Genomic DNA, 14,639 nt, shown 5'->3' on the forward strand with positions numbered 1-14,639 from the left:
TGTAATGAATTAGCAAATAAAATATTGATTGTATTAATTTTGCATTTCCTTTAATTTAATGATTTACATTTTAAAATATATTACATAGCCATTTTTTTAAATCATTTTATTTAATTTTTATAAAAATAAATACCTATTCAGTAAAGTGAATCTAATGAGAATTTCTGAATTTCTTAGAGTACTTTAGTTAAATACGTCTTAATACTTAAGTTAAATAAATGTAGCAGAGAATATACATTTTATTAATATTGTATTTAATCTAATATGATTTACATTTTTAAATATTAATGTTAGTCTTGTATTTTTTTTACATTTTATTTTAATATTGTTTTCTATTTTTTATAAAAAGACTTTTACAGTAAAGTGAATCTAATGAGAATGTAGCAGAAAATATTGATTTTATTAATACTGTATTTAATCTAATATGATTTAACATTTTAAATACTGTATAATATTTTTCAACTTTTCTTTTTCTTTTCTTAATTTATTATCATATGTTTTCACTTAAATAAAATGTATTTAATTAAATGGTTTAAAATGTTAAATATTAGTGTTAAAGTATTTTTACTTTTATTTTACTGTATTTAAGATTAATATTTTTATTTTGACAAAAAAAAAGACTTTTACAGTAAAGAGAATCTAATGAGACTGTCCGAATTTCTTAGAGTACTTTAGTTAAATAAATCTTAATAATAATAAGAAGAAGAAGAAGAAAAAGAAGAACTTAAGTCAAATAAATGTAGCACAAAATATTACTTTTATTAATATTGTATTTAATTTAATATAACTTATATGTTAAAATATTACATAGTACTATACTATTTTTTACTTTTATTTTCAATTTTATCTTAATTTATTATTATCATATGTTTTTACAAAAAAAAAAAGACTTTTACAGTAAAGTGAATCTAATGAGAATATCCTGGATTTCTTAAGAGTACTTTAGTTAAATAATTCTTAATAATAATAACTTAAGTCAAATAAATGTAGCACAAAATATTACTTTTATTAATATTGTATTTAATTTAATGATAAACATTGCATAATACTATAGTATCATAAATTTGTGCACATTTAGTTTGATATTATTTTGAGTTTTTCAGTAACAAATCTGTTACTTCTTGTCAGTAACATCTATATACGCTTTTAGAAAATTAGGCATTTTCTTGTGACTAGTAAGTGTTCAGACAGATGATCTCCCTTTTTATGCTTGATTATATAAAGACTGAGATATATATCGAATATCATGAAAAATATAGACCAATATAAACTATGTGTATATATATATATATATAATGATTATTTTAGATAAATATTGAATATCATGAAAAATATACATTAAAAAAGTTTAATAATATAATTTTAGAATAATATAGAACATACAGAATAACAGAATATATTAAAATATTTTAAATTATATAATAATATAGAACGTGTTCAAAATGAGTTTCATATGAAACTCTTTCATTTTTAACATGTTCTATGTTTTAGCCTTTTAATGATATTCAATATATTTCAAAAGATTTGTTATTTAGCTTAAAAAGGACAATCATCTGTCTGAATTCTCACTAGTCACAAGAAAAGAAAGGATCACAAAACCAATCTAATGACATGATCGTTTGAAAAATAATGGAATAAATTAATTTAATTAAAAAAGTTGTGTTTAAAAAATAATATGCTATAAATTGTATGAAATTGTTGTTAATGTCACTTTACAATTAAATTTTTTCTTGATTTCTGTTTGATCTTTTTCCTTTCTGGTTATTTATTTATTTGACTTAATTTACATTTCTATTTAAACTTTTTTAATATGTGTAGAAACCAAGTGATAATTATTTTTTCAAAAAAGCAAAACAAAACAAAGCTTCATTTCGCTTCTTTATTTTACTATATTAATTTGATTTTTATTCACTGAGTATTTCAGTAACATCTGAGCATTCAATCAAGGTCAGCTCAAAATATTTCTGTTTTCTGGTCTCATTTAAATCATCCTTTGCTTTTAACTCTATCTATGCATTACATTCTGCATTATGCCAATAATAAGATCAATGATTTCAGTGTAATCCAGTGTAGACACGGTGTCAGGTGCAGATTTAGGAACCAAGCATCAAAATTCAATACTTACACAACACCAGAATAAACAAATAAATGCATGAAGTAATAAAGGCAGATTAAATCCACTGTGCTGTTTTCACACAGATGAAGCGGTCATACTGTACGCGGCTCCATCAAATGCACGTAAACATGCAGGAATCATGCAGCCATGCACTGATCATGTGACCGAGTGAAGACAGCCGTGTGTTAGTGCAGGAATCTCTAATTTCTCACATTCAATTCAGCGAGATTATAATATGAGGCTCATTAATGGCCGATTATGATGGACGCTCCCTGTCTGAAGCACATGATCAGCAGCAACAGCAGAAGTCAGAGTACCTGATAACTATCCATATCGGTGTCTTCCTCCCTCTGCTGGAGAAAATACAGTCTGTCACACACTCGCACAGATCTGCTGACCGACTCACATTCACACTTTGAACGCTCGCAGATTTTACCGATAACCAGAACTAGGTTGGACCACACCGATAAACCGATTATTTAACCGATAATTTATGAAAACAAACATAACACTCCAAGTAAAACAGTGCTGAACTTCATTACTAAAAAAATTAAAATATATACTGAACCATGAAAATTTAATGTACTTTAAATTAAATAAATATATACATTTTTATTAAATATTTTTAGTACTGTCAAACGATTAATCACGATTAATTGCATCCAAAATAAAAGATTTTTTAACACAATATATGTGTGTGTGTACTGTGTATATTTATTATGTATATATAAATACACAAACATACATGTATATATTTAAAAAGATATTTACATGTATATATATTTATATTAATATATAATTTATATTATATATAAATATAAATATTTTATATATATATATATATATATATATGAAAAACATATTTTTCTTAAATATATACATGCATGTGTGTGTATTTATATATACATAATAAATATACACAGTACACACACATATATTATGTAAACAAAAACTTTTATTTTGGATGCAATTAATCGTGATTAATCATTTTAGGGCACTAATATTTATACATTAATTATACCTTGATCATTCATGTTAATTAATTTTTTATGTAATTTTTCTTTATTCTTTCTTTTCTCTTTTCCCTCTCTCTCTCTCTTTTGCATTTTTATTTTTATTTTAAGATATTTTAAGTTATGTGGACACCAAGTGATATTTGTTGTACTTCTGTAAATATAATAATAATAATAAACATTTCAGGGAAGGATTATGCAGATCAGAGTGTTTTTACTATCACTGAGATACTATTATAGTTTTTGTTAACATTTTGGATTAGATTTTATTGTTATATTTTATAATTTGAGTTCAGGTTTTAGTAATTTTATTGAGTGTTTTTGTCATTTTGTTAGTTTGTTTTTCATGTTTGTTATGCCTATATAGTTTTTATTATGTTTTATTTTATTTACTTATTTTAGTACTTCAACTTGAACTATATGAAAAGTTTATATTTTATTTTATTTCAGTCAGTGTTATTTTAGTATCAATGATACTGTTGTAGTTTTTATTAATACTTTTAATTTGTTCTATTTTGATATCTTCTTTTTCTATTATGATTTTTGTTGACGTTTTAGTAAAGTTTTGAGTTTTTGTAATTTTTATTAGTTTTATTTAAAAAATTTTTTTTAAATAAGTCTATATCTAAATATCTATTTTTTTTTTTTTATTTCAGTTTTAGTTATTTTAGCACATCAAGCTAAACTAAATGAAAATGTTTCCTTGGGAACTAATGAAAATAAAAGTAAGGTTTTTGTATATATTTAATTTTATTTCAGTCAGTGTTATTTTAGTATCAATGATACTGTTGTAGTTTTTATTACTAATTTTAATTCATTTTATTTTGATATCTTCTGTTTCTATTTTGATTTAGTTAAAGTTTTAGAAATGTTTTTTGTCATTTTTATTAGTTTTATTTATTTTTGTAAAATATGTCTATCTAGTTTTTATTTTTTATTTCAGCTTTAGTTTTAGTTATCTTAGCACATCAAGCTAAACGTAATGAAAATGAGAAATGTTTCCTTGGGAACTAATTAAAATAAAAGTAAGGTTTTGTATATATTTCATTTTCTTCCAGTTAACATTTATTTTATTTCAAATAAAAAAAAAAAAGGTTTTAATTTTAGTTAGCTATAATAACCCTGATTTCATTAAATGTTTATTTTATTTTAAGTATTGAAAGTGCTTTTTCTAATGTTTTTAGTTTTAATTAGCTATAATAACCCTGAATCACTTTCAGTCGGTCACTCTCAATGTCACATCGGTGACCGACAAATTAGGGTTTTCTCTTTTAGAGAGACCAATCCCCTTTGAGTGTAAACTAAACGAGACAATGCACATTGGTATGCGATGATTGCATCCAGCTACCTCTGATCACAGCGTGAGCCAGTGCAACGCATACCAGCTTTTCGCTTCGGAGCCGAGCGATCACATCGTTCTGTTCCTGACTACTCTACTGAGTGAAGAAGACTGAACGAGTTCATCGTGCTCTTTGCAGCTCTTGGTGTTGGCGGTACAGCGCTTCAGCGGTGGTGGTTTCTCATGTCGAGTGGGTTGCACACATCAGGCTGCACTACCCCCTGTTTGTGTTGCAGGCGGCCATCTCCCCTGTGCGCTTCAGCACACTAAAAGAGCTTTTTCCCTAAAAGAGCATTCACATGTGTGTCTTTTTAAAGACGCTGTTGCGCCTGGCAAACTCGACATTGCGTCTTTGTAAAGACGACGTTGCGTCTTGCTACAGACAACGTATCACCTGTGCGTTTCTGGATGTGGTTGTTACCTGGGGTCGGATAATGGTCACAAACGCTCTTGGATGAGTCATGTTCTCATTGCGGGAAGATGACCATCTCGGAGTTGCGGGCCAAGCTTCGTTACCTCAAAAGGGGCGGAGCTCTGTTGCCTCTGCCTAGATCTAGTTCTCATCATAATCGGCTTCAGGCAGTAGCACGGGTGGTCTGAGGGTAACAGTGATGGCAAACCCTGCAGGGGACCATTGCTCCTCTTGCACTCCACAACCAGTTGAGCTGCCAAAGGAACGTGTTGGGCCCTCTACAAGGAGCATACTAGCAGTATCCTTCGGGACTCCTCCCGACGTTCGGATGTTGATCGCTGCATCGGAGGGTGAGCCGGAGCTTTCTGGAGAGGAAGATTCGGCTGCACTGCTGCCCTCTGGGATTGTAGCAATGCCTGAATCAGATCCGGAAATGATGGGTTTGTCGGGCCACCGTGAGGGTAGGGGTTGAGTGGAAATCTCCACCATGTCCCGAGCCCTCAAGGTTGGACTAATGGTTCTTCAGGGTGGCCCGCACTGGTTCTCAGCACCCCGCCCCAGTGCCATTCTTCCTGGAGGTGCATTAGGGGGCTTTCTAGGTCATGGAAGGCACCTTTTTCTGCCGGAAACCGACCTGCTAGCTCCTCCTCCCTCACCACTCTCGACGGTGGTGACAAGGAGCATACTAGCAGTATCCTTCGGGACTCCTCCCGACGTTCGGATGTTGATCGCTGCATCGGAGGGTGAGCCGGAGCTTTCTGGAGAGGAAGATTCGGCTGCACTGCTGCCCTCTGGGATTGTAGCAATGCCTGAATCAGATCCGGAAATGATGGGTTTGTCGGGCCACCGTGAGGGTAGGGGTTGAGTGGAAATCTCCACCATGTCCCGAGCCCTCAAGGTTGGACTAATGGTTCTTCAGGGTGGCCCGCACTGGTTCTCAGCACCCCGCCCCAGTGCCATTCTTCCTGGAGGTGCATTAGGGGGCTTTCTAGGTCATGGAAGGCACCTTTTTCTGCCGGAAACCGACCTGCTAGCTCCTCCTCCCTCACCACTCTCGACGGTGGTGCAGCTAGGGGGTATACGGGGGTCCCCCTGGTGGAGTGGTTGATTGCGATGCAGTTCCCTGCCTCCACCCAGCAGGGCAAATCGTGCCTCCCCTACCGGGTCTGTAGGTTCTCGTCTGGTCTGTCTGGCGATGCTTATGTGGCCTGTGGAGAAGCTTTTCTTTTAAGCTGCCTCTGCCTTACATGCTATGGCATTACTGCAGGTTCTTCAGACTAAAGCACTGAGGAACCTGCACAAGGGTGGTCCTGCGCCGCATTAGTAGCAGCCTTGAGCAAGCGGCGCCATGGAGCTGGCCCGCATGTCCAGGCCCGAATATGTTCAAGAGCAGGACGGACGGTCCCACTGAAACAGTTTCAGAGGCTCCTGGGGCATATGGCATCTGCAGCAGCAGTCACGCCGCTGGGGCTGCTTCATATGAGAGCACTTCAACACTGGCTCCATGGCCGAGTCCCGAGGTGGGTGTGGCTACGCGACACTCATCGGGTCCAAGTCACCTGGAACCAGGTGGTGGAAGGCCTGCCACCAAACCTTCACCACGTGGTCAGACCTTGCGTTTCTCCAGGCAGGAGTGCCCCTGGAACAGGTCTCCAGGCATGCTGTGGTTTACACGGATGCCTCCACCACTGCTGGGGTCCATGTACAACAGGCACGCAGTGTCAGGGGTCTGGACGGGCGCCCAACTGCACTGGCACATCAACCGTCTAGAGTTGTTAGCAGTACACCTTGCCTTGAACTGTCTCAGTGGGCGCTTACGAGGCAAGCATGTGCTGGTCCACACGGACAACACTGCGACCGTTGCGTACATCAACCAACAAGGTGGTCTATGCTCCCGTCGCATGTCGCAATTCGCCGCCACCTCCTCCTCTGACACTGTGCAAGGTCAGGGACGATGAGGAGCAGGTCCTTCTTGTGGTGCCATATTGGCCCACTCGGACCTGGTTCCCGGAACTAATGCTCCTCATGACAGCCCCTCCCTGGCAGATTCCTCTGAGGAAGGATCTACTGACTCAGAGACGGGGCACCCTGTGGCACCCACATCCAGACATCTGGAAACTTCATGTCTGGTCCCTGGATGGGATGCGGAGGTTCTAGGTGACCTACCTCAGGAGGTAGTTGACACCACTTTGGCAAGAGCACTGTCTACAAGACACACTTACGCCTTGAAGTGGAACCTGTTCATCGAGTGGTGTTCTTCTCGCCGAGAAGACCCCCGGAGATACCCGATCAGGGTCGTCCTTTCCTTTTTGCAGCAAGGGTTGGAGCGAAGGTTGTCTCCCTCCACCCTTAAAGTCTATGTCATTGCGATTGCTGCTAACCATGACCCCGTTGAAGGGAAATCGTTAGGGAAGCATGACCTGGTCATCAGGTTCCTTAGGGGGGCGAGAAGCCCCCTCTATACCCTCTTGGGACCTGTCTCTAGTGTTCAATGCACTACAGCAGGGCCCATTTGGGCCTTTGTAGTCAGTTGAGGAGAAGTTTCTATCAATGAAAACTCTGCTCCTGCTTGCACTGGCCTCCATCAAGAGGGTGGGGACCTGCATGCATTTCAGTCGACGATTCGTGCCTAGAGTTTGGGCCGGCTGACTCCCAGGTAATCCTGAGGCCCTGGCCCGGCTATGTGCCCAAGGTTCCTACTACCCCCTTCAGGGATCAGGTAGTGAACATGCAAGCGCTGCCCCCGGAGGAGGCAGACCCAGCCCTAGCTTTACTTTGTCCCGTCCAAGCCTTGAGATGGTACGTCGACCGGACACAAAGCTTTAAGACCTCAGACCAGCTCTTTGTCTGTTACGGAGACCAGCAGAAGGGGAAGGCCGTCTCTAAGTAGAGGATGGCCCACTGGGTAGTGGATGCCATCACCCTGGCTTATCAGGCACAGGGTGTGCCCTGCCCGCTCAAGTTGCGAGCTCACTCTACTACAAGTGTTGTTTCCTCCTGGGCGCTGGCTCGTGGCGCCTCAATGACAGATATTTGTAGAGCTGTGGGCTGGGCGACCCCCAACACGTTTGCTAGATTCTATAGTTTTCGTGTGGAACCTTTATCCTCCTGTGTTCTCACCTCAAATGGGTAGAGGCACTGAGAGGCCCCGGTTTAGTGTCGGCTTTCTAAACCTGCTCCAGAGTGTCCGTACTGTAGATCCTGTCGAGCTCCTCCATCCCCTCGGCAACCAGACATGGCGGAATGTCCGGCACCAGGCCCTCACTCGATGAATCCGTGAGAACCGGTAGAGAGCTGGGTTCCAAATGTAGAGACCTAAGTGGATCCTATATGTGTAAAGTCCATGGTATAGCCTCAGAGCCCGTGTTTCCCCGGCAGACTTCTGCCATTTCCAAGAGGGTTATAATCACCTCTAATCTTCCATATGCACCTAAACGGTTGTTCATATGTGTAAGTGCTTCCAAAACTTCCTTCGAGAAGGATGGACCTTCCACAACGCTCCTGTTCCAAGTGGTACAGGTAAATTTTCCCAGTGTTATCAAATCTCACTGAGTGGGTAGTGCTATGACAACGGTGACTGGTCTTCTTCTTGCGAGCCCCGGCCTACACCAAAAAGGGGCGCAGGAGGCTCGCACAGGACACTGGAAGGGGCAGCATCCATGGCGCTTTGTTAGGGATCCCAATTCGTCGGTCACCGACGTGATGTCGAGAATGACCAACTGAAAAGGGAACGTCTCAGTTACGTATGTAACCCTCGTTCCCTGAAAGGAGACGTCACGTCCCGTCGACACAGCTGCTGTCCCACCGCTGAGCGGCCAGGTCACCGGCTCGGCTCCTCAGCGAAAACCTGGTATGCACTGCACCGGCTGCCTTTTTATACTTTTTATACTGTGATCAGTGGCAGCTGGTTTAGTTTACACTCGAAGTGGATTGGTCTCTCTAAGTGAGATCACAATTCGTCGGTCAACGACGTGATGTCTCCGTTCCCTCCTTCAGGGAACGAGGGTTACATAGGTAACTGAGACGTTTCAGTTAATGTTTATATCACTTTAAAGTGCCCCTATTATGCCTTTTCGAATATTACCTTTCATGCAGTATGTCATGTAGCTGTATGTGAACATAAACTATCTGCAAAATTGTGAAGCCGACAGTACACGATAAATAAAGTTATTGTCCATCAAAAAAAATGAGTTCGGCTCGCAATCGCCTAAATGAGTCGTCAGGAATTCAAATCTTATTCTGTTACGGCTCTATGTCACGAAGTAACACATTTGCATAATGTCTGCCCACGTTCTACGTCACCAATCTTTGAACTGCTTCGCACGAGCCGTTTACGAATCATTTAGGAATTAGGTAAAATTAAATCAATTTTTTGAGAAAACTAATGTGTTTTTTGACCTTGCATGCATGTAAACCTGTTTTAGGAGACTCATAAAACAATATTAGCAACCTTAGAAATGGCATAATAGGGCCACTTTAAGTAATGAAAAGGTTTTCTCATGGTTTAGCTGTAGTTATTGAGCTCTGCCTTGTGTGTTTGTCAGTCTCACTGACCTGATAGCTGTCCAGAGGTCTCTGTAGTTTGGTGGATCGAGCGGAAACGCAGCCGATGGAGACGGACAGGACGGCCTCCACCAGCAGCGGCAGCGTCCCCGAGTGCTGGACCGGCCGGACGCTCACCTGCAGCCTCCGCGAGTGACCCTGGACAAACACACACACACACACACACACACACACACACGCATCGCTCCCAACTTTAATCATGTTCCAGAAATGATTTAAATGATAAAATGCTAAAGGACTTCTGGTCAGTTTGTCTGCATCATGCCGCACCTGGCGCAGCTGAAACACTCCTCCAGTGCTGACGTCTCTGCTGGGATGAAGCTCTATGGACGAATCCTCGCCCTGCTCGTTCAGCTCCTGTATGGAGACCCACAGCTCGATCTGACGTGACACTTCACTCCACCTGTCACACACACACCCAGATGACGGAAACTAACACTACGCCACTTCTGCCAATGGCCAGTGACTAGAGAAAATTTACCAGCCGTAAATATTTTCTACCAATCATGAAAAAAGTATATAATAATTGTAATTTATATAATAATAATAACAATTATTATTATTATTATTAATAATATTTTTTTTTTAACTTGAGAAAATATACCAGCCATAAATATCTTTTACCAATCATGAAAAAAAGTATTTATTAACTGTAATTTATATAATAAGAATAATAGCAATTATTATTATTATTAATATATATATATTTTTCACTTGAGAGAATACACCAGCCATAAATATTTTTTACCAATCATGAAACTGTATGTGCATTATTTCATTAAAAACAGGCAGAACAAAATAATGGGGAAACACATCTAATAACAATTTTTTAAAATTATTATCATTATTATTACTATTATTATTTAATCAAATTATAAAAATTGAATCAATAAAGAAATATCACTATAATACTTCTGAACTATGAAGTATTTAATCATTGTAATTTATATAATAATAATAATAATAATCATTATTATTATTATTATTATTTACTTATTTTAATTGAAATTTTTTTCCAGCTATAAATACTTTTTTACCGGCAATTAAACTGTGCATTACTTCATTAAAAAAATAGGCAGAACAAATTATTATTTAATCAAATTATAACAATTTAATTAATAAAGAAATATCACTATAATACTATTGAACTGTAAAGTATTTAATAACAACTATAATTGATATAATAATAATAATAATAAAAATATTAGAAAAAGCACTTTCATTATTTAAAATAAAATAATAATAATAATAACTGTATGTGCATTATTTCATTAAAACACAGGCAGGACAAATTAGGGAAACACATCTAATTGCAATTATTATTATTATTATAATTATTATTAATCAAATTATAAAAATTAAAACAATAAAGAAATATCACTATAAAACTATTGAAGTGTAAATTATTTATTAATAATAATAATAATAATAAAATATTAATTATTTTAATAATTAGTAAAAACATTACCAGCCAACTGGCGAGTAACATTGTTTCATGAACTCACCAACGCTGATTTGAACTGGCGTTTGGTGCCTGGCGAGTGTTATTTTAGACCAGACTCTGGCTGTAAACGCACCTGTCTCTGAGCGTGCGTCTCTTGGCCTGCAGTGCGTCCAGCTCCCACACGGACCGGCCGTTACCCGCATACCGGTGACCCCAGACCTCGATGGCCAGAGCGCCGTCTGAGATGAACTCCAGAAACTCCTCCGTCACCTGCACCACGAAATCCTGCCAACATAAATGCAAAGAAAGCAGAGCTTTACACGTCCTGAGGACAATCTGAGTGCTGCTTCACTGTACAACACTTGATGCTACAGTGTTCTGGGTGGCTGCTGAGTGGTGCTGAACTGGTCCGTGTCAAAAAAGTAGTGCACAATGTCTGTGTAATATTAGATTTACTGAAGACTGAACTTTAAGACTTGGTGTCAGATGTTTCATCACATCACTAGGAGCACTTGTAATAAAAAAATATATATATATACATTAAAAATAATGATAATAATAACTTATTAAATAAAAGTTAATAAATTAAATAAATTTGCATAAATAAACTAAATAAATAATACTAAATAAATAACAAATAAAATATTAAATAATAATAAATAAATAATAACAATAATAACAATGTATTAAATAAAAGGTAATAAAATAAATAAATTTGCATAAATAAACAAAATACATAAAGAAAAGATTAAATATTAATAAAGAAATAATAAGAATACTAATAAGTTATTAAATAAAAGGTAATAAAATAAATAAATTTGCATAAATAAACAAAATACATAAAGAAAAGATTAAATATTAATAAAGAAATAATAAGAATACTAATAAGTTATTAAATAAAAGGTAATAAAATAAATAAATTTGCATAAATAAACAAACAAAAAACAAAGAAAAGGTTAAATAATAATAAATAAATAACAATAATAACTTATTAAATAAAAGTTAATAAAATAAATCTGCATAAATAAACAAAATAAATAAATAATAACACATAAATAACAAAGAAAAGATTAAATAATAATAAAGATAATATTAACTTATGAAATAAATGTTAATAAAATAAATAAATTTGCATAAATAAACAAAATAAATTAATAAAAAGTAACAAAGGAAATATTAAATAATAAAGAAATAATAACGATAATAATAACTTATTAAATAAAAGGTAATAAAATAAATAAATGTGCATAAATAAACAAAATAAAGAAATAATAAAAAATAAATAACAAAAAAAAGATTAAATAATAATAAAGAAATAACAACGATAATATTAACTTATGAAATAAATGTTAATAAAATAAATACATTTGCATAAATAAACAAAACATTTAATAAAAAGTAACAAAAAAATATTAAATAATAATAAAGAAATAATGATAATAATAACTTATTAAATAAAAGGTAATAAATGAAATACATTTGCATAAATAAACAAAATAAATACATAAATAACAAAGATAAGATTAAATAATAATAAATAAATAAAAGAAAAGTAAGAAACATCAGTTTGCATAAATAAAATAAAATATAATAAAAACGTTCTCTTCTTTGCATTTCACCTCTGCTCCGTCTTATTTCCTAATCTATCTTTCTAATAAATCTGGCATTGTATATTTACTATGAATATTGTTGGCTCTGTGATGAATTATTTATGTTGCTTATGTTAAATAAAACCATAAAAAAGTCATTACTTTAAATAAAATAAACATGAACTGAAAATAAATCAAATTTTTTTTTAACTAATAATAACTAAACCTGACACTGAAATAAAAATGAATAAAAACGATATAGACATATAATAAAAACTAATAAAAAACTAAAATTACTAAAACTAAATTATTAAAACTTAAATGAAAATACAAACGTTAGTGTTTTTACCCTGCAGTGGTCAAAGCGCACAGTGAAGTGGGCGTCGGCTGTCTGTGAGGGGGGCGTGTCCGGGCTGACGATGGGCGGAGCCACAGCGGGCTCTGATTGTTCCCAGAAGGTGTACTGACAGAAGACGAAGTTGGAGAGGTTGAGAGGAAGACCAGACGCCTCTCTGATCCGCACCTGACACGAAACACAACACTTGTTTCACACTCAGATGTGTACTGTTTTACCACAAGCATGCTCATATCATTTGATTGTGTAAAAATAATTATTTTTCATTTAAACATTCATAAATTCACTGTTTCACTGATTAATTTATCACTTTCAATCCAGTCTAACTGATGCTTTACTATTCGCACTAACAATGTTTAATTTATCCCAAAAAAACACCAATGTTTATATTTGCATGGCATAAAAACACGATTAGTGAATATAAAAGGATTTTTCTGATTAAAAATGTGATTTAAAAAAAAACTACAGGTTTGCTGTATATATATATATATATAAACAATAACAAACATAAAAAAAAACATAAAACAAAATAAGAAATATTGCTATCTCTGTATTTAAGAACAATTTTACAGTAAAAAATGTGATCATAAAACCCTCCAGGTTTGCTGTAGTTGTTTGTAGGGCTGCATATATAATAAAACAAAAATAAATCAATCAATCAATTAAAATATTACATAAAATATTCTTAATTATGAATTAATATATAAATTAATAAATATATATATAAATAACAAATGATTATTAATTATACATATATTAAATAAATGCATTAAACAAAATAAGAAATATTGCCATTGTAATATTTTATAAATTAAGAAAATTTATTAAATTATTTCAGAAAAATAATATAATAATAATTATTGTTCTCAAATGCATGTTATAAGCAGTGTTGGGCTAGTTACTCAAATAATGTAATATATTACTCATTACTAGCTACTAATTTCAAAAGTAATATTGTTACTTGTTACTTTCCTGCAACAGTAATTAGTTACACTACTAGTTACATTACTTTTTCTTCACGCCCCACAGAAGTTGTAACTGTGTATCTTCCAGATAAACTTCTAGTGATTGATAGACACATTCAAGTGTTGTATTAATCTCATTAATTGTCACGTGTAGCTTGAAGCTAATTATCATTTCTCCCTTACCCATATACGAAGTTTGTAAGAAACTTTAAATTTCCAAAGCTATTTTTAATTATATGAATATAACGCTGATCAGAGGGATGTGGGTGGGATGTGATGCCAGAGTAAAGTACAGCCACAACTTACACACAAGTGCTCATGCTCATCTTTTTTCCTGACAAAATCAATATAATGCAATATTTCCATCCGCTGAATGTAAGCTTTTCCATATTCCAAGCTTGCCTGCTGCACTGGGGACATCACATGCATGTGCGTGTCGTGAAAATTATCAAAATAAATCTAGGAATTATTTGATTGTTGGATTTTAAATCAGTGGGGTTGAGGCTAGAGGTCTACACGGGTCCAAAAATTCGTACTGAACCGGTTCAAAAACTGAACCGACCCGGACCAGTCTATTATTTTGAAAGTTGGACCCGGGGCCCGTGCAGAACCGAGAAATTAGAAATTACCGACTCACACTTTTCTCATCCTAATTTTACAAGTTGAAAGTTACAAAACAACACACGCACAGCGCTGACTGACTCTGATAATGGCCGGGTGTTCTCCGAGTCTCCGAACAGACCCGGGACCCGAAGTAACAGATTGGGACCCGACCCGGACCCGGCTGACCATTTCAAATATAGCCCCGAACCCGTACGGATCCTGGGTCGGGTCCCGGGTCCT

The 14,639-nt window shown here is 35.4% G+C and overlaps 1 protein-coding gene across 1 annotated transcript in view; it reads right to left on the reverse strand.

Moving 5' to 3' along the window:
* The window catches only part of LOC107601960 (kinesin-like protein KIF13A), a 47,096-nt gene that overhangs the window by 12,044 nt on the left and 20,413 nt on the right, over window positions 1-14,639 (reverse strand). Inside the window, exons 18-22 of the mRNA XM_016294333.1 lie at window positions 12,826-12,999; window positions 11,021-11,172; window positions 9,714-9,846; window positions 9,390-9,581; window positions 8,091-8,206 (exon numbers count right to left, since the gene is read on the reverse strand). Of these exons, the coding sequence (XP_016149819.1) occupies window positions 8,091-8,206; window positions 9,390-9,581; window positions 9,714-9,846; window positions 11,021-11,172; window positions 12,826-12,999 (767 nt within the window). The remainder of the gene's footprint in view (window positions 1-8,090; window positions 8,207-9,389; window positions 9,582-9,713; window positions 9,847-11,020; window positions 11,173-12,825; window positions 13,000-14,639) is intronic.

This window comes from Sinocyclocheilus grahami, unplaced genomic scaffold, assembly GCF_001515645.1.
Source record: "Sinocyclocheilus grahami isolate Dianchi unplaced genomic scaffold, SAMN03320097.WGS_v1.1 scaffold316.1, whole genome shotgun sequence".
In the NCBI taxonomy this organism is placed as follows: Eukaryota; Metazoa; Chordata; class Actinopteri; order Cypriniformes; family Cyprinidae; genus Sinocyclocheilus; species Sinocyclocheilus grahami.